Consider the following 23995-nt stretch of genomic DNA (forward strand, 5'->3'; position numbering starts at 1 on the left):
TGTGCTTGAGTGTGTGTCTGTGTGTCCATTTGTGCGTGGCGCGTTTGCATGTGTGTGTACATGTGTGCGTGTGCTGACATGAGAGCGTGTGCCTCTGTGTGTCTGTCTGAGTGACCATGTGTGTGTCCGGGCATTTGTGTGTGTGTGTGTGCACGTATCCACGACCATGTGTGTTTCTCTTGGTAGCTGTGTTGCGGTGCCGCCTGTGTCTCTCCACCTCTGTCAGCATTTCTGTGGACGTCTCTGTGCATCTTGGTGTATGTCTATGTGGCTGTTTGTCTCTCTCTTTGGATGTCACTGTCCCAAGCCCCCTGCTGCCCCCACTAGGAGAAGAAAAGCCAGCTCCCAAATCCTGCAGAGTGGGTTGCAATACTCACTCAGCTCAGCAGAGGCCAGGTCCCTTCCTGGAAGGCTTAGACCTTGATTCCAGCCCGTAGATCGGTGAGTCTGGAAAATGAAGAAACAATAACCACAGACCAGAGTGAAGGAGCCCAGGGACTTTCACAGTCCCCTGGAGGCCTGGGACTAGGGAATGGGAACTCTGAGATCCAACCATGCTCAGGCAGGGCTTGGAGGGGACCGTACCGCCTCCACCAACCAGCCCAGCTGTTCTCAGTGTCAGGGCTGATGGGGGGAGATAGAGTCTATGCCTCAACATGATCTGGATAATTCAAGGCAAAGAAGAAATCTGAAGTGGGGAGAGTTGAGGCTGGAGGGACCTAGCTGTCCCACGTGTGCAGGGACAGAGCTCCCTGGGGGAAATCCCTGCTCCTGCAGTGGGGAGAGAGGGCTTGGAAGCAGGTACTTACTGACAGTGGAGTTTACTAGAGTGGTGTCCAAGTGACCGAGAGCCTCACTGAGCAGAGGGCACACCTGACCCAGGGGCAGAGAGGAGAGTTAGGCAAAGTGGCACCTTAGGGAGACCCTGGCAGCAACAGCATCCCCAGTATGCATTCTCTGGGGAGATTTTCTATCATTTTTCTGTATCTGAGAGTGTCTGATTCGAAGCAGTCCCACAGATGAATGTTCACACATCCACAGTGGGTAGAAGGAGAAACTGAAGGCATGGGTGAGGTGCCCAATCATGCAGTGAACTGTTCACTCTGTGATCTGGCATCTGCTTCTGAATAGGGTGGACTACTCTGGGAGGGGTGAGTTTCTGGTTATAGGAGGCACCGAAGCATAGGCTGGGTGGGTCTGGTCTGCAGCCATAGTGGGAGTGGCCTGGGAACTTCTTGGGGCAGGAGCCCATCTATTTCAGCTGTAGTGTGGACACACACAGGGCCTGGCCCAGAGCAGAAACCAATCAATACATTTTGAAGGATGAAAAGAAGAAACATGGACACATGGATCAATGGACAGATAGACTGATGGATGGAATTTACTTATCAAACTGAGAGGCTCAGAAAAGCTCACCCCAGGGGCTTTTTTAGCCTGAGAAGCTCTAAGAGCCAAAGATCAGGAGCCCCGACTTGTACTCACTTACCTTGCCCTGCACCAGCCCAGGAAGGACATTATTCAAGATCCCAGTGATGCTGTCAATCAGGCTTTCACTGGGGAGGGCGCCCAATCTGAAAGAGAAAAGCCACGGGCCATGCAGGGGCCTGAGGCTGGAACGGAGAAGCACTGGTATGTGCCCACTGCAGCCTCAGCCCTGAGTCATGGAACCTGGCCTCGTGCATCCACACCCACGTGCATCCACAACAAGGGGCACATCCAAAGGGAGTGATACACTGTACAGCAGCGCACACACTAGGTACGTGTAGAATAAACCCATAGTTCCAGGACACAGTAGGTGTTCAATAAGGCTTTGTAAAATCCATAACTGAATGAACAGTGCTTAGTATGTAGTTGTCATGAGGACTCAATGAGATGATACATGTGAGGCACAACACATGTGTCCAGTAAACGTGAGCCATGATAGGGACGACTCCTGTATATTATACCTGCCTACCTCTCCCTCGCAGCAGGAACTGAAATAGTAACCCAGGTAAGCTCCATAGCTATTTTACCCTTTACTGGCACAAAGCATGTCCACATCTATTATTTTAGAGCATCTGTCAATAATGCCAAAGTAGCTCCATATTGCAGTTATCTGAGAAAGCTGAGACTCAAGTTGGGGAAGCACTGTTCAAGTTCACACGGGAAGCCCTCCATCTCTTGCCACACCCCTCAGGTAGATGGGGCTTGAACTCAGATTTCTTGTTGCCTAATCCAGCATAGAATTGGTCAGCCTGGCCTAAGAAGGGATAAGTGACCATTTACCTATTCATCCATCCATCCATCCTTCCACCTATCCATCTTCTCACCCTTCTACCCTCCCACTCATCCATTCTCCCTTTGTTCTATCTTCCCAACCATCCATCCATCATCCCATCCTATTGTTTCTGGACAGGAGTAGCCACCCCTCTGGCCTCACCCATCAAGCAGGGAGATTTGCAGGCTGCCAGAGGAGAAAGTGCAGTTGCAATGGACGAGGTGGAACTTCTCCTGTTCATCTTTCACAGCTAAGAGTTCTGCAGTGATGTTTAGCTTCATAGCCAGCTTCAATGGACTTCCGACCAAGGGCCTGCAGAGAAGACAGTCTGTTGCAGCTGGTCCCACCACATCCCAAGGCAGAGGAGGCTTTTCTCCTTGACAGAAATGCCAGCCATCTTGCCCACAGCTGTACTCATCTCATTTCCCAGTAGGGGAAACCAAGGCTCACAGAGGTTAAATGAGTTTCCCAAGTGACTCAAGGTCACTCAGCATGGGAGCAAATGAGCTGAAGTTGGAGGCTCAGGTCTGTTAGACAGACTCCAACACCTTTTTTCTTTTTGACTACCCAAGGTCATCAGGGTCTCCTCTGGTGAGCCATCCTCCCATTCCCCCTTGGGACCCACTCACACTTTCACATTGAGGACCATGTCCAGAGGGATGGTGACATAGTGACGTTGGCCATCAGGGCTCTGCAGGAGGACAGGTTCCAGCAGCTGCGGATCAGTGATCTTCATACTGCCCAGGGAGCAACATTGGAGGGAGAAACATTAACTCCTCTAGTTCTAAACCTAGAAACCACACCTAACTCCACCTTACCCATCCCAGAGTGGGAGCTACCCATGAGGTGGGATGGAGGAGATAGGAGGGGAGTCTTGCAGCAAAAGCCACATGGGTTTCGAGTCTCACATCAGTTTTTCCCAAACTCTGCCCTGGGTCAGATCCAGACACACACATGGCCCTCTCCTCATCTCAAGTCTATAAGGTATTCCAGGATAGAGACTGTGTCTGGGTTATATTTTCGTCCTGTATGCCAGCTCAGAGCCTTACAAAGAAAGGGTCTACTCTGTATTGGTTGACTTTGTAGACTGATGAGCAGGGGGTATATGGATATGTGGGTGGATGCATGGGAGAGTAAGTGGTTAGATGGAGGGAGGATGGACAAACGGATGGATGGATGGGTAAGATGGACAAATGGATGGATGGATGGGTAAGATGGACAAACGGATGGATGGATGGGTAAGATGGACAAACGGATGGATGGATGGGTAAGATGGACAAATGGATGGATGGATGGGTAAGATGGACAAACGGATGGATGGATGGGTAAGATGGACAAATGGATGGATGGATGGGTAAGATGGACAAATGGATGGATGGATGGGTAAGATGGACAAATGGATGGATGGATGGGTAAGATGGACAAATGGATGGATGGATGGGTAAGATGGACAAATGGATGGATGGATGGGTAAGATGGACAAACGGATGGATGGATGGGTAAGATGGACAAATGGATGGATGGATGGGTAAGAGGCTAAGTGGATGATGTCTGGGCAATTGGAGTAAGTCCTTCACAAACATTTATGGTAGGAATCACTCATCCTGCCAAGTTCTTCAATAGCAGGTCAATCAACAATGTTTATCACGGAGATGGAGAAGCAGGAAGTCCGGGAAAATGGAGAGAGGGTGGAAGTAAGTAAGTCTCTTCTCTGAGCCAGCCACTGAGCCAGGTGATCTACATCTTCTCAGTCCTCCCAACAGTTTTTCTCTGTGGGTACCATAATCTTCGTTTTACAGATGAAGAAACCAAGCCCAGAGAGACTGAGTGCCTTGCCCCAGGTCACCCAGCAAGTACATGGTGAATATAAAAATCAAACTCAAGGCTATCTATCTGTCTTCTAGTCAGGGGCAAGCACCTGGGTGGGTAGGAATCATGGGAAAAGCTTTGACCCAGTCCTATGAAGGATCTAGGCTTTGCCAGCTCACTGGCACCAAGCTTTCTACTATTGCCTCTTGCTTAGAGAGCTCTCAGGTGGCTCCTGGGTTGTTCATCTTGGATTGTTCCACGGACATCACATGATGATGTCATTGAGGAGAGTAGCTTACACTTTCTTGCTTACATCAAAGGCCACAGTTTTCTAAGGGATTTCACAGGTGAGGAGAACAAAATTACTATAATATAGTGGAAAAGACCTTGCCTTTGGACTTGAGTCAATTAGAGTTAGAAGCCTCACTCTGCATCACTCCTGTGGTGTGATCACAGGCACCTTTCTGTGCCTCGGTTTTTCCATCTGTAAACTAGGGATTATTAAATTGACCTCAGAGGACTATGGTGAGGATTATAGATGATGCTGGGGACGCAGGATGCGCTTTAGGACTGGGGGCAATTGCTAGTTCAAGAGGGCTGGTGTTCCCTGCCAGACCACGAGGAAGGTCTCAGCCTGAGTCCTGGCCTCATGTTCAGACCACCCCCCCCCTCCTCAGGGCCACTGCCTGGGGCTGTCAGATCTCTAACGGGGGTTCTCTGGTGGGGTCCAAGGCCCTATTTTAGGGCTACTCACTCAACGATGTTGTTCAGGAGAGGAGTCAGTAAGGTCGCTTTCCCAAGCAGGCCCCCCAGCAGGCCTCTGGGAGTGTTCCCTCCAGTCTTCTGGATGTCCAAGAGCGGAAGGTTTTCGAGAATGTCCAATAGATCCCCAGAGAGCAGGCCATTGCTGAGACCTGGAAATGGGTATGGGGTCCTTGGGGGTCAGATCAATTATGGGTCCTCAGTCCTTGCCCTCTTTTATCTCTCTTCCCAACCAACCACACACACACACACACACACACACTAACACAGACATACACACACACCCCTGAAGGAGGTTGTCACAGACTCTCACTTACCACTTGTCAAGCTTCCAGCAAGATCTGTGGGACTCGAGGCCAGGGACGGAATCATAGGCAAGGGCAGTGCCTGGTCCAGGGGCAAGGGCAGGGCTTCCAGCAGGACCGTGGTCTGGGCCAGCAGCCCATAGAAGACAACAAGGCCCCCAGTTTGAAACATCTTCTCATTCAGTATCTGTGGAAAGAATGACAGGTCCCTTGTGGCACGAACACAAGAGAGGAACCCATCCACCGCCTGCCCCTGCCCCTGCACACCAGGGAGTGAATAGCAATAACTAACATGTTTCCTCTGAGCCAGGCTTTGGGCTGAGTCCTCCACACTCAGGCAGTGGAGGGGCGGGGGGATGGAATGGGCAGATCTCACCTGGCTTCTCAGACGTCCCAGCAGATGTCTTGGTCTCCTCTTCCCTGCTGGCTACTGCTGAGGAGACAGCCTCTTTTATAGTGTGGGAATCCGGAAACAAGCAGTTGAATGATGGGTTTCTAGATAACTCAGAATTCTGCAATCTGGTGGTGTCTTTCAAAGTAAGACACCAAAGTAATAATTGCTCTCCAAAGTAAATAATTGCCAATCACATTAGTAGGTGGGACAGTTAAGCCGTGTGATTGACAAGTTAAACAGAGGAAAACTTGAGATGGGGATGTTACTCAAGACTTCATGGTTTCACGTGTGGGGCTGAGGCTGGGAACCCACGCTCTGAGGTGGCCTGAAGATCACATTTGGAAACACTGGGAGAGGCAGCTCGCGGAGCCCAGGAAGGGACCTCAATCTCATATCCAGGCCTTTTCCATTCCTGGTCCAATTATTCTTCTCCAGTTGGAGGGCTCCTGCTCCCAAAATGTCAAAAAAGAGTCAAACTGTCTCTGATTTCCCTACATCTGGGACACCCCTCAGTTCCAGGGCAGGGGTGTCCTGGCTTCTGAATCCTAATTGCATGACAGTCACATGCTGGGGGCTACACATCCTCACAGAACCCTGGAGGGAGGGGTTGCTGTCCCTCCTTTGCAGAGGAGAAAACTGAGGCCCAGCGGGGACAGGTGCCCAAGGACACAGAGAGGATGGGGCAGAGTCAGTGAGACAGGCTGGGGCCTGGGACCTGGGACTCTTTGCTGCAGTGCTTGTACCTGGACAAATGTCTCCTCAAGCAACAATATACAAAGAAACTATAAGGGACTAAACATAACCGCGTGCATGGGCAGTTGGGGCAAATTATGGACAACAAGATACAAAAAGACCTAAAACCCATCTGCCACTTCTGAAGAGCCAGGAGCCAAAACAGAGTACTGTGCATGCCCCCTGAACTCAACACCACCAAAGAGGTGGGCAAACTACGTAAGCCACCCCTCTAGCCTGACCCCTGGACACACCCCTACCCTCACCCCGTAGAAGGAACCAGCTCGCCCTGCCTCGGGGGGTGAGCAAGGGAACCTGTTACTAGTTTTCACTCCCCCCTGCGGCAGAAGGGGCCCCCATAAAGCCTTGCCTGAATTTCTTGTCTGGACTCTAGTCAATTTCTATTGATTAAGGAAGGCCAAAAACCCTGGTCAGTATCATTAGGACTCAACCCACTGGATAATAATAACAATAAAAACAGTGTCAACAGCTAATACTTGTCAAGCTCTTGCTGAATGCCAGGCGCGGCATCGTTTTTCACCTCCAGCCCCTCACAAATCCTCACAACCCTGTGTGGGATGGGAATGAGTACGTCCATTCTACAAGCGGGAAACGGAGGCTTGGAGTGTGAGGTGACACGTCCAGAGTCTCACAGTGGCCATGGGGCCCAGGCATTCACACTCTAGTCCTTTCCCTTAATCGCTGGGCTGAGAGATGAGGATGCCTTGGGCACGCTCTGACCGTTTTGCACCTCCATGTCTGTGAATGTCATGCCTCCCACTTTTATAACCTGGAAAATGCTTTCCAGTTTCCCAGGCCTGAGGGACTGTGTGACATCCTGGCCTCTACCCTTACCCTTTCTTCTTCCCTTCCCCAAATGAAGTAATGAGGCATTTGTTACCACCACTTGGGCCTTTGGAGTCTATTTTACAGATGAAAAAACGAGGGACAGGGAGGTCCAAGCCCTAGTCCAGTGAGAGCAGCTCTTGTCTTGCAGAACCAAACACATTATAAGCAAAAGCGGAGAGAGAAGGGCGAAATGCATATTTATGGACTACCTACTATGTGCCAGGTGCTTTCCATACTTGAACTTCATCTTTGTCATGAGTGGTTGTTATTGTTGAACCTCAAATGTCAGATAAGGAGACTAAGGTTCAGAGAAGGTGATTACTTCCCAGGGATACACAGCGAGTGAGTGGAGTCAGAATTCTCCCCTGTGTCTGATGCCCCTGTAATCAGTGAGCCACGCTGCCTTCCCCTCATGTCAGACCTTCACTGGAGCTGCTCCCACTTCCTGTGAGAGTCTGGCCGATGCCTCCAAGGGGCTGGGCCATGGCCTTGAACTCAATCATCCATTCAAGCACTCACCAGACTCTTCCCACAGCTTGTATGTTGTCAGTCATCCTCAAAGGGGTCCCCTTTTTGTTATCTTGGTACAACTCTTGTGGTTTGTGTCAGGTTGCTACTATTTTTCGGGGAAACGGAAGCAGATAAGCCAAAGAATGGATTCAAGTTTGTTACTGGACAGCTAACAGCTGCTGGGTTGAAGCTAGGAGGCTGCATTTGTGTTACTGCAGAAAGGGGATGGATGTGGGCGCATATTGCCCTGGTTCAAGTCCTGTGACTCTGGGCAAGTCCCTCCAAACCTTTGAACTTCAGTTTCCTCATCTGTAAAACGGGAGGATAATATCTACCTCACAGGGCTGCGGGGGATAATGTCTGGGGACGGGGTATGAACTTCAGTTCATAAACTCATGTGTCTACATTTTTTTTTTGAAGATTTTTTTTGATGTGGACAATTTTCTAAAGTCTTTATTGAATTTGTTACAATATTGCTCCTGTTTTATGTTTTGTTTTCTTGTCAGCGAGGCCCGTGGGATCTTAGCTCCCCAACCAGGGATCAAACCCGCACCCCCTGCATTGGAAGGCAAAGTCTTAACCATTGGACTGCCAGGGAAGTCCCTACATTTTTTTAAAAAATACATAATCCCTTCATTTATTTATTTATTTACTTATTTTTTTTTGTATTTTGGCTGCTCCATGCCATGCAGCATGTGGGATGGTTCCCCAACCAGGGATCTAACCTGGGCCTCTGCAGTGAAAGCTCTGAATCCTAACCACTAGGCCACCAGGGAACTCCCCTACATATTTTTTTTCTAATGTATGTATAGTTCAGCGTTTCAAATGCCATTTTGCTGAGTAACAAAAACTTCCCCATTTCCCCTTGGGATTTTATTTCTGTTCCAGGGGCTTTATTTGTGCCAAGGCATCTGAAGAAGGCTGCCCTGTCCCTGTTTTGACTGGAAATATAGAAACAGCCATATGCCATCTGACCCCTTGATGCCAAGATGCTGTGCTTCCCTCCCGTCCAAAAGGCCCCTTCGAATTTAGCATTTACTTTTTACTGGACACCCTTGCTGGACACCCAGGATTGTTCTGTGTCTTGATTCCTTGGGTCTCAGGCAGGACCCAGGGGGACTGCTGCAGCCCATCTGCCTGGAACTACTGAGAACTTCCAGTTAACTTTCTCTCCCTGGGGTCCTGCCACCTCTCCTGGTTCTGGAAGGGAATGTGGGCACAGAACCCCTCTGTTCTGGAATCCTGCACATCGACTTGGGGTTTCTGCTGTCCTCCTCCCACATCAAGGTTTGCCTGGGGAGAAGCAAGGCCATGAGACACTTCTCAGAACCCACTAGAACTATTTTCTCTTCAATTTCTCTTGGACCCTCACACTCCACCAACCCAACATGGGAAATTTTCTAGTCCTGGGGGCAGGAAACCTTGCTTCAATTCATCATGTATATGCTATTCTTAATGTCTCCTATGTCCCAAATTTTGAAATTGAAAAACCCAGGCTTTGGGAATTCCCTGACAGTTCAGTGGTTAGGATTCAGCGCTTTCACTGCTGTGGCCTGGATTCAATCCCTGGTGGGGGAACTAAGATACTGTAAGCCGCAGGGTATGGCCAAAAAAAAGGGAGAGAGAGTGAAAAAAGAAATAGTATCTTATAACTAAAACAAACAAACCCCCAAACAAACAAACAAAACAACTCAGGCTTTAAAAAAATTTAACCTACAGTAAAATTGACTTTTTTTGGGTGTATAGTTCAATGAGTTTAACACATGAGTAGTTTTATTTAGCCACAATTATACAATAATACAGAACAGTTCCATCATCCCCTAAATACGCTCATGCTGCCCTTTTATAGTTACCCGCTCCCTCTTGCCCTGCAACTGGCAACCACTGATCTGTTCTCTGTCACTGCTCTTTTGTCAGAGACCCAGGCTTTGTAGACTCAAAAGCCTTCTCTCTGCTTCTGCTGAAGTTGCCCTTCCTTGAAGCACAGGTACTGCTTGTTCCAGTGCCCTGAGCAGGGCAAGGGTCGTGGGGCATCAGGAAGCATGGACGGACACCCAGCTAACATTTCAGGACAGTGATTTCCGCATTGGCGACATCAATGCCTCCCCAGTGTGTCTGTCAGAAACTGGAGTTCATGCCCTTTTCTTCCTACGTATCAGATTGTGACTGTGTTTGGGAGCCTTTCCTGGTGTCATTCTGTGAATCAAGGGAGCCATTTTTATGTACTGAATTGAACTATGGTTTAAAGTAGACTGAAAAGGTGTTTCCCCTCTAATAAGTGGTTACTGTAAAGAAGAATGGGTTATTTACAGATCAAATAAGGAAGCTACCTCTTCTCTGTATATCCAGTGTTTGTGGTTCTCTGTATATCCACTTTATATTATTGCTAATGAACATGTGTTCACTGGCGAAAAATCTGGAGGATACAGATGAACTAAAAGGAAAAATTAACATCTGGAGTCCTGCCACTTCCCTTTTTATTTTAATAAATATCTGTCCAGTCCAGTCAAAAAAAAAATGAGATCCATTTCTAAAGGGCAGAGTTCATTTTATTTTTCAAGGGACTCTGAACTGTGCAAGGTCTGTTCTCCAGAACTTGGGGGTGGAATGCTGGTTCTCTTCCCTGGGAGTCAGAACTCTGTACGGAAGGGCATGGACGTTACAAGCACAAGTGGGCAGGGCCTGGAGCAAGCTTCTGAGTATTTGGGGCTGAATTTCTGCTTCAATTACCCCCCCACCCTGGACCCCAGTATCATTATAGAGGTCCATTGTGAAACGAGCTCCTCCAGGAGAAAACACAATGAGTCCACAGCTCTGTGAACCTCAAAATGAAAAGAAAACAGAATGCGAGAAACCCAAGGAGGCCCCTTGAGAAAGGCACCCCTGGAAGGGTCAGAAGGAAGGCAGACAAAAGCTGCCTTCACAGGGACCAGGCAACCTCGTTGGAGGATGGGGCCCAGCCCTCCCGTGTTTGCTCTTTGAATCATGAGCCGGAAAACCCCTGTAAATTCAAGGCTGTCAAGGGGTATCATTCGTGTGAACATGGGTGTTTAGGGTTGCAAATCCCCAGTGAAGCATTTCGGATTAGGGAGTGTGAATTGAAAGATGGAGACATGAATATCTCTTGCCCTATTCTCATCTCTGAGCTGTTGACACTTCCTTGTTTGAGCTTGTCAATCTAGCGGAACGCAGATTTCATCATTTTCCTCTCAGTGCGGGGTTGTGGGTGGGATAGGGGTGTTAGAAGGAAGGGATGGAAGACTGAAGTGGGGATTCAGAGTGGTCAAGGCTGTGGGCTCTGGAGTCTGGCCGCTTGAGTGCAGTCGACTTGGTCATTTCCTGGCTCTGTGACCTTGCGCAAGTGGCTTTCCCTCTCTGAGCCTCAGGATAGCAGTTTTGGACTTCATGGGGTTTCTGTGAGGATTTGATGAGATGCTGGATGCAAGCTCCTAACACCAAGCTTGGCACATGCAGAGTGCTTAGATGTATGTGCTACTATTATTGTGTGTGTGTGTGTGTGTGTGTGTGTGTGTATTTCCTCTTGATTTCTTAGTATGCTGTCCCTTTCCTTGGGTGGAGGAGGGCAGGAATCTATATTTAAGAAGTGAGTAGTCATTAATCAAATAATTAACAATGAATTAAATGACTTTTAATAAGCATTTCCCATGGACCTAGCAGATGCTAAACATATTGCAAATGTCTTTTCATGTACTCCTACAAACATCCTGCATTGTAAATAGCTTTTATTTTCAAAAAAATTTTTTTTGTTAAAGTATAACATACATAAGAAAAATGCACATAAGTGAATAGCTCAGTGAATCTTCACAAACTGAACACCCTCCCCATAAGCAGCACCCAGATCAAGAAACAGAATGTTACCAGCCCTCCAGAAGGCCCTCCTACTACTTCCCGTCACTAACCCTCTCCCTGAGGGTAACCACCATCCTGACCTCTGACAGCATGGATTAGGTTTGCTGTGTTTGAGCCTCATATAGATGGGAGATGTGTGTTTCGGGGCCTGGCTTTGTTAGGTGTGTGAGATCCATCCACGTGGTTGTGTGGGTATAGGTTATTTTCACTACTGTAGAGCATTCCGCTGGTGACTATCCCACAAGATATTTATCCACTCTATTTACCCATTCTTTTGATGGGCATTTAGGGAGTTTTCACTCTGGGGCTATTATGACTGTGGATGCTATGAGCAATCTTGGACACGTCTTGCGGTGCCCATGTGCATGTATTTCTGTACCTAGGATCGGGACTGTGGGTCGGAGGGAGGAACATGTTGCCCTTCAGGAGATGCTGCCACCCAATTTTATAAAGTGGAGATGCGACTTATCTCCCTCCAGCAGTGTGAGGGTTCCTGCTGCCCCACGTCATGTAAGATTTCTATTCCCACTTTGCGGGGGAGGGAGACCAAAAGGTAAAGTGCCTTGTCCCCAATACAGCTAGGGAGTCATAAGACCAGGACTCACCCATTATTTAACCCTGGGTATTTGCTGAGCACACACTTGGTGTCAGGCCTGTGCTAGGGGCTGGAGGGTCATTGGTCACCCTGATGCACATGTCTATACCCTCCTGGAACTTCTCGTTGGGCTGAATCGAATTTGAACTCAGATCTGTTTGGTGCCAGTGTTTATACTTTACCACTCTGTCACCGTTCTTCTTCACTCCCTTGGAGCCCAGCAAAGTTCTGGGCACGTATTAGGTGCTCAGTAAACATGGGTTGAATGAACAAGGGGATGGGAACTCTCAACAGGGCCCTCCCCGCATTGATGAGCACATCCATGGATGGCTATTGGCTGCAACTTACAGGAAAAGAAAGAGTGTTTTCTCTGGCATTTCTGGGCTGATGAGCAAACCCAGGCATATCCTGGGTTTGGGATGGACCTTATCAGCCATCAGCCAAGTCTCAGGATGGACCTTCATCAGGTCTGACTTTTGGAACCCAAACCTCAGGGCCCAGGCAGAAGGACCTCTGTACCGTTCAGAGATAGAATTTATTGTGGAAGAGGACAGGATGTCCACAGGGTCTGTGGTAAAAGTGGGACATCGGAAGCCCCACTCTGAGGGAGACTTGTGGTCTCCAAATCTGGAATCTCCTTCTGATCATCAGTGGGCAGCTAGGGGGTGCTCAAGTCTGGCTCGTGGAAGGCTGGCTGGACTCAAAATTGGTTGAGTTCACGAGCAATAGCCTGCTCTGTAAGGAGAAGAGGCAGAATCAGTCACCAGGTGTCTGCCCTCTGACCCCCAGGTCCACACCGAAGGGGTCTGTCATCCATCCATGCTGACCAAGGCCTGGTGCCGGGAACATTCACATTAAAGCTCTTCAAATGATATCTAATTATTCAGTTCTTGTGTCTTCCACTCACTGTGAGCTCCCTGAAGGCAGGGACTCTATCTGTTTATCTGCAACTGCGATGGGGGTGGGCTTGGGTGTGTGGGAGGGCAGTGCTCCCTAAAGGATTGAGTGGAGATCTTGGGAGAAGCTCTGGTAACCTGGACGTTTGGGTGAATTGGCGGGGCACAGCCTGCTTGGTAGGGGTGCCCTCTGCTGTCCCGGCTCTCTCGGGGGATAGTGAAGGTCATGGTCATATGGTCACCTCTGAGTGTCCTCAGAGCACATGCAGACACCCCTCAGCAGGCCTCAGTGAGAGCTGCAGCAGGGGCACCTCTTCTGGCCATTTGCCCGTCCTGAGTCCTCCCCCCGGAGGGACACAGGTGCTCACTCACCCATGAGGCTTTTCAACAGTTTCACATCCAGCTGCCTGAGGATTTCATCGATCAGAGGACATTCCTGGGCCACCAACACAGAGAGAAGGGTCAGACCAGGGAGTGGGAAAAGAAAACTGGAGGGGCCGTGGCTGGAAGCCACGGGATTTCCACAAGGAATCATGGCAAGTGTGGCTCCCTTGTACTGAACGCCGACTACCCACCAGGTGCTATGCACAGCACTTCCATGCTTTGCCCCCTGAATCCTTGAGACTCTCTGTGCAGTGGGGACTGCGATGGTTCCCATGCTACAGATGGGGAAACTGAGGCTCAGGGAGGCTAAGTCACTTGCCCAAGGACACACAGTCAGTAGATGGCAAAATTGAACATCTTAATTGAGATTTCTCAGGTTCTAAAGCCCAATTCTTCGCTGAAACGTCAATGTATATGCCCTGACCCTCGGACTCAAGAATGCCCAAGGTGAAACTACTTTTCTGAAACTTACCTGACTTTCTATCAGGTGTGGGATAACTTTTTCCAGGTTGTCTCTGAGGTTGTGGAAAAAATGTTTCACCTTTGGTGGGATATCTCTAGAAAGAGAGATAGATGTACAGAACAGAACAGATAAATACAGACAATACTGATGTCAGGTGCTGTGTGTGGAGAACATCTCACACAGCCATTTAATCCTCAGAGAGCCCCGCATGAGAGGCATCATTGTAAGCAATAGTCAAAGGCGCAGCTCAGAGAGGTGATGTGCCTTGCCCAAGGTCACACAGCTAGTTAAGTGCTGATCAGTTTAGAACCAGGTCAGTAACTACAGTCCACAGTCTTCTTCGTGGACGTCTGGCATGATCTAGGCATTCAGTGAATGTCTGATGAATAAATGAATGGACTTCCACTGATGACCTAGTTGCTTTCAGCATTCTGGAATTACAGAGAGAGATCAGACACAAATCTTGCCCTTGAGGGGCTCAGTCTGTTGGGGTTGACACACTTGGTCAGCTAGTCTACAGATCTTTATTTAAGTCTATTTTTCTCTATCTTGTTCACTACTGTATCCCTAGCATCAAGTATGTTGTGCCTAGCACATAGTAGGTTCTCAGCAAATATTTGTTGAATGAATGAGTGATGAGGAGGAGCTTTAAAGAAGGAAGGAGGGGCGTCCAAGCATAAGGGTCAGCATGTGCAAAGGCACCGTGGTATGAAAATGTATGGCATATTGATGGAGGGGGGTTCTTCAGAGAGACTTGAGGGCAAAGGGCTGCAGAGTGGGGTAGGGGACAGGACAAGTAGGGCCTTGAGTGACATCCAGGAGTTTGCTCTTCATCCAGAGGGCATTGGAGAACCATTGGAGTGTCTGGAGCAGGGGCTGGGTGACATGGCTAGATTTCTGCTGCAGGGGGAGAACAGAGTGAAAGCGGTGAGGTCTGAGTCAGGGAAAGTTGGAGGAGGCTCCCACAATGGTCCAGGAAGTGGACGATGAGCCCAGTCAGTGGCTGTGGGGATGGAGAGAAAGGGAGCAGGTGAGGGTTGCCAGGAGGTCACTGATGGGACCTGTGGACGATGGGCTGTGGGGAGTGAGGAGGAGGAGTCTGGCTTCTGGGAGGGTGGCAGTGCCATCTCTGGGATGGGGATGCAGGAGGAGGAACAGATCCTGGGGAAGGGGTGAGATCTGTTTGGGGCTCACCCAGGAGGTGGTGGAGACCTGCGGCTGCAGCCAGGGCCAGTCAGGAAGGGGCCCAGCCCTGGGGAGGGGCGGCTGGGATCTTACTCAGTGAGGACAGTCATGCGGACGCTGCTGGGATCCACGCGGCAGTTGCCTATCACCAGATCCCTCCGGCCAAACTCATCTTTCTCCAGCCAGAACTCCACAGCGAGGTTCATGCGTGCGTGTGTCTTTATGATCTGGTTATTGAAGGGCCTGGGGACAAGAGAGAGGAGGAGGGGGGAGGGGCAAGAGACAGAGAAAGAACAGAAGGAGGAAGAAGCAGCCAACACGGAGAGTGGCTCTTTCAACACACCAGCGCAGTGGGGTTCCACGTTGCCTGGATGTTAAATTCTGTGGTCAGCGATTAAGGAGAAAAACAGTACTAGCCAGAGTGCCTTCTGAAAATCCTTTAAATAGACCAGATTAGGGGGCCTTCGGAAATTTAAAAATTGAGAGTTAATCTTATTCTAAAAACCTTTACCATTTAGTGGAGCCCTCCCAGAGGCAGTGGATGTTAAAGGGTAGTCTAAACCGGAGGAGGGAAGGGTGATGCGATCATTAAAGTGTTTCTCTTTTTAAAATCATTGTAGGGAACTCACATAAGTTTAAATGAGCAAATGACCTGCCTCCACTGACCAGTGATCGCCATCCACATTTCAGCTGAAGAAACCAAGGCTCAGAGATGTGAAGTGACTGGCCCAAGGTTACACAGCAAGTGAGTTCGGAAACCAGGAATTGAAACCAGTTTGCAGCGGAAAGATCTGGGTTCCCCAAATTGCCAAAATCCATCCCCCTGCCCCGACTCCCAGGTTCCCAGTGAAGAGGAACAGTGCCCTTCAGGCCCCGCTTCTGTATGACTTACAGTCTCGAGTCAATGTCAAATTCAAGTGAGATGTTTGCCAAGAACCACTCATTATGGAAAGACATCCAGATCCCACCATAGTCCAGCTGAATGTTGGTGATGTTGGCGCTGCACAAGGAAAGAGCAAAGACCCCCACAAGGGTGAAGGGCCTCAGACCTCAAGGCCTTGGGCGTTACAGACAAGGCTGGCCTGTCTCCTAGCAGTCGGATTTGGAGTCAGAGCCTTTCACAGATGCTCTGAGGGCAAGAGCTCCCTGCAGGAGCCCTGGGGTTACAAGCTGTCCCCGAGTGCCCCCGAATAGCTCCACACAACTGACTTGTGAAACCCACAGCCAACTGCAGACCCAGCCCCTGGGCCCGTTCTCAGAGCCAGCCTCCCGCTCTCAGTGGATAGCCCCACCACCTGCCCAGGGGCCTAGACCCAAACCGTGGCAGCTGTCTTCAACTTCTCTTCATCCCTCACCGCCACATTCCACTCAGTAGCAAATCATGTTGGTTCTGCTTGCAAAATATATCCTGAAATGGGCCACTTCCCATCACTCTGTTGCTTTCGTCTGGTCCAGGTCACCATCACTTCTTGCCTGGAGATGCTCTAGTTTCTCTCTGGGCTCCAGGCCACGATCTTGGCCTCTCCACAAACCATCTCCATGTGGCAGCCAGAGGGGCCTTAACACTCCCCTATCACTCAGTGTTCTCCACTGGTTTCTCACTGCTCTTGCAATAAAATCTGAACTCCACATCACAGCCCCTCAGATCTGCAGGGTCTGGCCTCACCTGCCTCTGCAGCCCCATCTCCTACCACCCTCCCCTTGCTCACCCAGCCACACAGGACTTTTTCTCTTCCTCAAATGCATCAATCTCCTTCCTACCTCAGGGCCTTTGCACTCACTGTGCTCCCATGACCTCATGTCACTCACCTCCTTCTCTTCATTCATATTTCTACTTAAGGGTTAGGAAGGTCCCCCGATCAGCCCTCTCACTCTCACCCTTGACCTGGTTAAATTTGTCTTCGTGTTATATCCCTCCATCTGAAATTAGTTATTTACTTTCGTGGCCTATCTCACTAACTAGGATGTAAGATCCAAAAGGGCAGGGACTGTAGGTCTATGTAGAGCTGCATTCCCAGTACCCAGCCCAGGTGCTGGTACACAGTAGGTGCTCAATGAATAACTGTAATAATTGTTAAAGGAATGAATGAAGGGAAGTGATTGTGGCTGCACACAGCAAGGGAAACCCTGCTGGTGAGTCCTGGTGCTCATTAAAGTGGAAGGAATGAGGGATGCAAATCAGAGAGAAGGTAGGTCAAGGGCACAGCAGGCTGGGATCATGGTGTTACATTTGAGCAGCTTTGAGACCAGGCAGCTGGGGAGGCCTGCATCCATTGAGAGGAAGGGGGGAAAATGGAGGTGGAGGACAGGCCCAGTTCTGCGAGGCTAATTATACCAAGGGCTATGCATCCACTATGTGCCACAGGGAAAGCTCCTAACAGCTCCAGGACGCAGGGATGATTACGCCCATTTCATTGAGGAGGACTCAAGGCTGAAGCTCAGGGAGCTCAAATGCCTTGCCCAGAGTCACACAGCTTTCAAGCAAGAGTGAGGTTCATATGTCTGACTCTAGTCCTGGGTTCCTTTGGCACCCCAGATGTTTATCCAGGCTGTGCTCTGGGTACCCATTTTATAGATGAGGCCAGAGTGGCCCAGCAATTTCCCCAAAGTTGGTGGCAGAGTCAGGATTTAAATGCAGAAACTTTTGCTTCCCAAACCTTCACCTTTATTTATTCTGCTGTGCTGCCTCTCCCAGTGACCCTTTGTACTGGGCCCCCTACTCATCCTTGTGTTGGGTCTGACATCTCCTTCCAATCTTCCCTCCTTTCCCCTTCACAGGCCTTGTACTGCCATGCCCTCAGCTCTGCCCTCTTACTCAGAGCTTTATCAGGAGTCCCAGGGCCAGTGATGGGGTTCAAGATCTCACCTGCCTTCTTGATGCTGCTGAAGGCTCACGCTGCCAATTAGCCAGTCCACCATCCCCGAAGCCATCTGCCTGGAGGCATTCAGACTGTCCAGGAAGCGGATGTTCTGGATTTGGCGCTCTGTATTGTGCTTCATGAGGCCCTGGGCAATAACTGGAAATGGATATGGGACCAGTGACATTGCACGATGCCCTGGCAAAGGTGGGGGGTTTGGAGCCAGGAGGCCCAGGTTGCAGGCTGGCACACCGGCTTCTTGCTGAGTGATTGGTGTGTCATCCCCCTGCCCCCACCACTGAGATCCACATTCTTCATCCGTGAAATGATGCTTTGCAGTGCTGGTGTGACACATTTGCAGAGGGTCTGGCAGGCAATAGCTGCTCAAGAGAGATATTATGGTTGAAAATTTGCTCAGTGCTGTATCTCTGAATCTGGAACACAGAGCCTAACATACAGGATCTAGATCACAGTAAATGTTGGTTGAAGAGAAAAAGAGGTGAGCAAATAAGGAGAGAATAAATGGAAATCCTCCCCCACCATGCTCGGAATAAACTGCAGGGCTGGGTGGAGCTACCAGTGGAAAAGAATGAATTCCAAAAAGGAGGGAAATTTGAAAAGCTATTGACTTGCATGAAGTCCTAGCTCTCTGGGCCCTAGACCCCAGCTGCCCAGGTTGGGGGCCCAGTTCTGACAAACCTCAGAGCTCACCTCAGGACACATTTATTGCACTGACTCAACCCTCTAGGTGTTCAGGCCCCACACTGAGAACTATGTATTACTGCAGAGCCACAGAAGCCATTGTGACACCTCACCCTTATCCTCCAGGGCCAGCCCCCAGACCCCCTTTCAGCACCCCATGTTTCTGCTGCCTACAAACAAGAAAGTGTCTCTGGGGCTTCCCCGGTGGTGCAGTGGTTGGGAGTCCGCCCACCAATGCAGGGGACACAGGTTCGAGTCCCGGTCCAGGAAGATCTCACATGCCGCGGAGCAACCAGGCCTGTGCACCACAACTACTCAAGCCCACGCACCCAGAGCCCGTGCTCCGCAACGGGGGAAGACGCTGCAATGAGAAGCCCGCGCACCGGGACAAAGAGTAGCCCCGGCTCACCGCAACTGGAGAAAGCCCGCGCACAGCAACAAAGACCCAATGCAGCCAAAAATAAATAAGTAAAATTTAAAAATTAAAAAAAAAAAAAAAGAAAGTGTCTCTGGAGTCATAGATCTGGGTTCAAATCCTAGCTCTGCCACCTCCCTGAGTCTTGATTTCCTCATCTGTGTAATAGGGCAGTAATAATACCCATCTCATAGGATACTTACTAGGAATATTGAGACATTTAGCCAAAGGATATTTACTGAGCATCTACTGGGTATCAGGCTCAGTGCTGGGCACTAAACACACAAACCATTTTTCTATCTAGTAGGAGAACATACAGTAAAGAAATAGTTTCAAGGATGGAGTGAAACTATAGGTATGCCTAGAACTCTTAGTAGTTCTTGGTTAATGATGACAGTAGCACTTGGGAATCTGTGAGCAGCAGACACTAGTAGTTGCCAGTCCAGTATCAATCCATCCATCCATCTGTCCATCCATCCATCCTCCCATCTATTCTCCATCTATCTGTCTATCCAATATCCATCCATCAATCCATCCATCTACCCATCCACCTTTCCATCCATCCATCCACTCATCCGTACATCCTCCCATCCATCCTCTTATCCACCCACTCTCCCATCCACCCATTCGTCCTATTCTTCCCATCTGACCCCTGTTTTGATTCAGACACTCTCTTCAATTCCTGGTCCAGATGAGGCTGTTGATTATCATTGCATGGTGACTCTTACAGGTACAAAGTTCGCATATGATCCAAGTTGGTTCTATCAGACTAAACAGAAGACCCTATGCTTCATGTTTGAGGGGAAGGTTTCTTTCTCTTTCTCCTACTGGAAAGGAACAAGACAGCCTATAGCTCCAATGGCCACTGGCCACCATTTGCCTATCACACTGTGAACCAGCAGCCTGCGGATGAAACCATGACGATAACAGAGCTAAAAAAGGATGAAATTCAGTTCTGGTTGGCAGCTTTGAGCTGCTGATTGAACCAAACCCAGAGCTTGCCCTACCTATGACTTTCAGTTGTGTGAAATACTTTTTTCTTATAGTTTAAACCAGATTGACTTGGGTTTTCTGTAACACCCTAACAGATACGTGAGAAGTGGTTGTAGAGATCAACATTTTCACAGTTGAAAAACACTTTGCACATACTTGCCTTCATTTAAGTCTCAAAAGCAGTCCCATGAAACAGCATTCTAACTGCACCTATTGTACAGATGAGGATACCTGGAGCCACAACCACATGTGAATATATTTGATAACCTAAATGCAATGCATACATTTATGGCAAACCATAAAATGCCAAGTCATGATGAGGGGAAATGGAAAACATTGATAACTTAAAACCATTAAGAAATAGAAACAGGTGATCTCATTCCCCAAAAGTTTTGATCTACATGGTTTTATGGAAGACTTTTACCCAACTTTATGAAAAGGTAATTGTGAAAAAAAATAGAAAAAGAAGAAGATGCAAAATTCATTTTATGAGGCTAGTACAACTTGCTTCAAGAACAGTACAAGGAAAAGATATTACACATCAATTTTATGTATGAAAAATTTGCTAAGATCCTAAATAAATTACTAGCTAACAAATCTAATAGCTAATAGTACATTATAAAAATATCATATTACATTATAAAATATAAATTTTAGTTTGATACATTATAAATACATTAATGTATATTATAAAAATAATACATTATAAAAATAATAAAGTACATTATAAAAATAATACAATAATAGCAGATTATAAACAGATAATTATAGTATGTTATAAAAATATTGTATTTATTCCAGAAATGCTAGGATGGGTTCAACATAAGAAAATCTATTAATACAGTTTATCACATTAACAGAGTAGAAGAAAAAGATGGATTAATTTTTAGATGCAGAAAAACATTTGTTAAGGGCCAATACTGATTTATGATTAAGAAAAATTTAGGAAACTAGAAATATAAGGGGACTTCCTTAACATGATAAAAACTATATCCCAAAAACCTACAGAAATATACTAAGTGGAGAATTCTAGATATATTCCCATTCCTATAGGAGGCCTTGGCTATAGTGCAAGATAAGAAAAAGGCACAAGAAGTATAAGGTTTAGAAGAGAAAAGATAAGACTGTCACTATTTGCAGATGATATAATCCTCTAGATAGAAAATTGAACAGAATAAATAAGACAAATTATTAGAACTAATAAATGGTCAGTAAGACTTTTGGATAGCAGATTAATTTTTAAAAATCAACAGCTTTCCTCTCATCTGTACCAGCAATACCAACTAGAAAATATAATAGAAAATTAGGCAATATTTACTGTGGCAACAAAACCCATAAATTCTCTAGGAATCAATTTAACAAAACATGCTTAAGACATTTATATAAATTTAAAATTCTATTAAGGGATTTAAAATATAATCTGAATAAGTTGAAAGATATACTACTTTTGTAATTGCCTAACATAATACTGCAAAAATGTCAATTGTCATTAAATTAATAAACAAATTCAGTGAAACCCTAATTAAATTTCCAGAAGATTTTTCCTCTTTTTTAAGGAACTCAACACAGTCTAAGATTCATTTGGAAGAAGAAAGTTCTATCAGATAAAATGGCATTTTACAAAGATGTAGTATTTAAAATATTATGTTTTTGGTACAGGAACAGTTACACAGACACAGAACACAGAACTCAAAAGGGAATCCATGTGTTTGGAAATTTGACCATTTAGTAGGTGGGTTGAATGGACTCATAAGGAGAGAAGTGAAGCTGAATCTCTAATTTACAGATATAAACATACATAAAGATGGCCTCCAAATGGATTAAAATCCTATATATGAAAAGTGAAACTGTAAAGCTGTTAGAAAAAACAGGGTAGAGACAAGGGCTTAAGACTCATCAGATATAAACCATAAGATGAAATGTTGCTGAGTGTGAAAATATTCCTGTTCAATGAAGTGTCTACAAACAAAGTTAATAGGTGACAGTTTGGGAGAAATGTTCTCAATGCTTAGACCTGACAAGGGACTAATGTCAAGAATAAATTAACATCTTCTCAAATCAAAGAGGATTAAAAAAATTGGAAAGCAAATAGAAAAATGGGCAAAAGATAAGAACAGGGAATTCAAAGAAGTCAAAATGGCTAACAGAATTAAGACGTGTTGCTCAAACTTCTCACTAATCAGATAGTCAAGCTAAAACAATTAGATATCACTCAAATACACATCAGACTGGCAAACAATGAAAGATGCTGTTATGTACTGAATTGTGCTCCCCCTGCCCCAAATCAATATAGTGAAGCCTTAATCTCCAATGTGACTGTATTTGGAGATGGGGCCTTGAAGGAGGAGTTAACATTGAATCAGATCATAAGGGTGGGGCCTTAATCCGATGGGACTGGCGTCCTTATAAGAAGAGGAAGAGACACCAGAACGTGCTCACTCACCCTCTGTACACACACAGAGGAAAGGCCCTGTGAGGACACAGTGAGAAGGTGGCCATCTACAAGCCAGGAAGAGAGGTTTCACCAGAAACCAACCCTGTGGGCAACTTGATCTTGAACTTCCAGCCTCCAGAGCTGTGAGAAAATAAATGTCTGTTGTTCAAGCCACCTGGTCTGTGGTATCTTGCTGTGGCAGCCCAAGGAGGCTGATACCAGTGGATTCTCTCCAGTGTTGGGAAACAAGGGATACAGGTATGCTTGTTTGTTACTGGAATGGGTGTAGACTTGCACAGCCATCCTAGAAAGCGCTCTGGCAGTCTTTAGTTAAATTCAGTTTGCACCTGCCTTAGAGCCCAGCCATCTCCCTTCAGGGTATATCCCAAGGAAATTCTCCCATAGGTTCTAAGAAGGACACGTGAGAATGTTCATCACCGTGTAGTTTATAATAGTGGGGAGTTAGAGACAACTCAAGTGTTCATCCCTAGGGAAATGGCCAAGTGATGATGAAGTGGATGTATTTCATGGACTTTTCTGCACAAGTCTGAAGCAACAGATGTCAACAGCACAGTGTCCAGTGAAAACAGTAAAAAAAAAAAAAAAAAAGAAATCTATATGGCATTACCATTTATGTAAATCAAAACACTGTATGTTTTACAAGGATATGGGCATTTAAAAACACATATTAAAGAATTTCCTGGCTGTCCAGTGGTTAGGACTCTGCGCTTTCACTGCGGGGGCCCGACTTCAATCCTTGGTCAGGGAACTAAGATTCCACAAGCTGCGAAGCACCACCATCCCAAAAAAGCCAACACCTATATTAAACAAGCTGCAGTGCCTGCCAAGGAAGAGGGGAATGGGAGTGAGAATAAGAGGTCGAGAGGAAAATAACATAAAATAAAACACAAGAGGGGTCTTGCTATGGTTCATGATAATGATGATGTGCTAGGAATAGGCATATGATCAACTCAAACTCAATTTTGTGTACTTCAGGTCTAAGAAAAAAGGAAGAGAAGAGGGTAAGTGACCAATTCCAGGTCATCTAGCAAGTCAGTGATGGGGTCAAGTTAATGCTTTCCCTACCCTCCCTGTGACAGCGGGCAGAGCATGGGCTTAGCTTACTTCTCGCCAGACCCGATTTGCTGTCTGTGTGGGTCTTGGCCAGGCCAGGCCAGTGCTGCTTATGTAGTGCCAAGGGCAAGGCCAGCGAGCTGAGGAGGACCAGGAGCCTCCAGAGTGAATGCATCTTGGGTTCTTGGACCTGTGGGTATTAAGAAAGGTCAGATGGTACCCACGCAGATGGCTGCAAGGGTCGCCACCTGGTTGGATGGACTTATGGTTTTCTGTAGGAAGACAACACCGGAGTTAGCCCCAGCATGCTGTGGGGAGGTGTCGTGATGGGCTCTGGCAGCTGCCAGTGGGGCTTGCTCACATGGTGAGGGCAGCAGGTGGAACCCTGCGGGGAGGCCAGGGATCCAGACGGAAGCCTTGTTGCTTAGAGACACGCAGTAGACCCCACTGTTGGGTCATCCAGTGGGAAGCCTCTCCCAGACCAGCACAGGGTGGATGTTGGTGACTC

General features: G+C 47.5%; 2 protein-coding genes across 2 annotated transcripts; both read right to left on the reverse strand.

The window, feature by feature from the left end:
• Positions 1-382: 382 nt before the first annotated feature.
• On the reverse strand, positions 383-5305 carry BPIFA1 (BPI fold containing family A member 1). The gene is made up of 7 exons (XM_059897887.1): positions 5146-5305; positions 4821-4980; positions 2887-2994; positions 2420-2569; positions 1487-1571; positions 810-873; positions 383-447 (listed from the first exon to the last, which is right to left on the reverse strand). Exons 1-7 carry the CDS (start codon positions 5303-5305, stop codon positions 383-385), a joined length of 792 nt encoding a protein of 263 aa, XP_059753870.1.
• Positions 5306-12783: 7478 nt separating this feature from the next.
• Positions 12784-23662, reverse strand: BPIFA3 (BPI fold containing family A member 3). The gene is made up of 7 exons (XM_059897888.1): positions 23539-23662; positions 17878-18028; positions 15904-16011; positions 15105-15254; positions 13836-13920; positions 13352-13415; positions 12784-12818 (listed from the first exon to the last, which is right to left on the reverse strand). The coding sequence occupies exons 1-7, from the start codon at positions 23660-23662 to the stop codon at positions 12784-12786; spliced, it is 717 nt and encodes a 238-aa protein (XP_059753871.1).
• Between the last annotated feature and the right edge of the window lie 333 nt (positions 23663-23995).

This window comes from Balaenoptera ricei, chromosome 15 (genome assembly GCF_028023285.1).
Source record: "Balaenoptera ricei isolate mBalRic1 chromosome 15, mBalRic1.hap2, whole genome shotgun sequence".
In the NCBI taxonomy this organism is placed as follows: Eukaryota; Metazoa; Chordata; class Mammalia; order Artiodactyla; family Balaenopteridae; genus Balaenoptera; species Balaenoptera ricei.

Coding starts and splice junctions, on each gene's coding strand:
- BPIFA3 (XM_059897888.1), bottom strand. CDS start 23,662: ATGCATTCACTCTGGAGGCTCCTGGTCCTCCTCAGCTCGCTGGCCTTG. Junction 16,012..17,877: donor CAGCAGCATCAAGAAGGCAG/GTGAGATCTTGA, acceptor TTCCTTGTGCAG/CGCCAACATCACCAACATTC. Junction 12,819..13,351: donor ACTGTTGAAAAGCCTCATGG/GTGAGTGAGCAC, acceptor TTCTCCTTACAG/AGCAGGCTATTGCTCGTGAA.
- BPIFA1 (XM_059897887.1), bottom strand. CDS start 5,305: ATGTTTCAAACTGGGGGCCTTGTTGTCTTCTATGGGCTGCTGGCCCAG. Junction 2,995..4,820: donor CTCCTGAACAACATCGTTGA/GTGAGTAGCCCT, acceptor CTCCCTGGGCAG/TATGAAGATCACTGATCCGC. Junction 2,570..2,886: donor ATGGTCCTCAATGTGAAAGT/GTGAGTGGGTCC, acceptor TCTTCTCTGCAG/GCCCTTGGTCGGAAGTCCAT.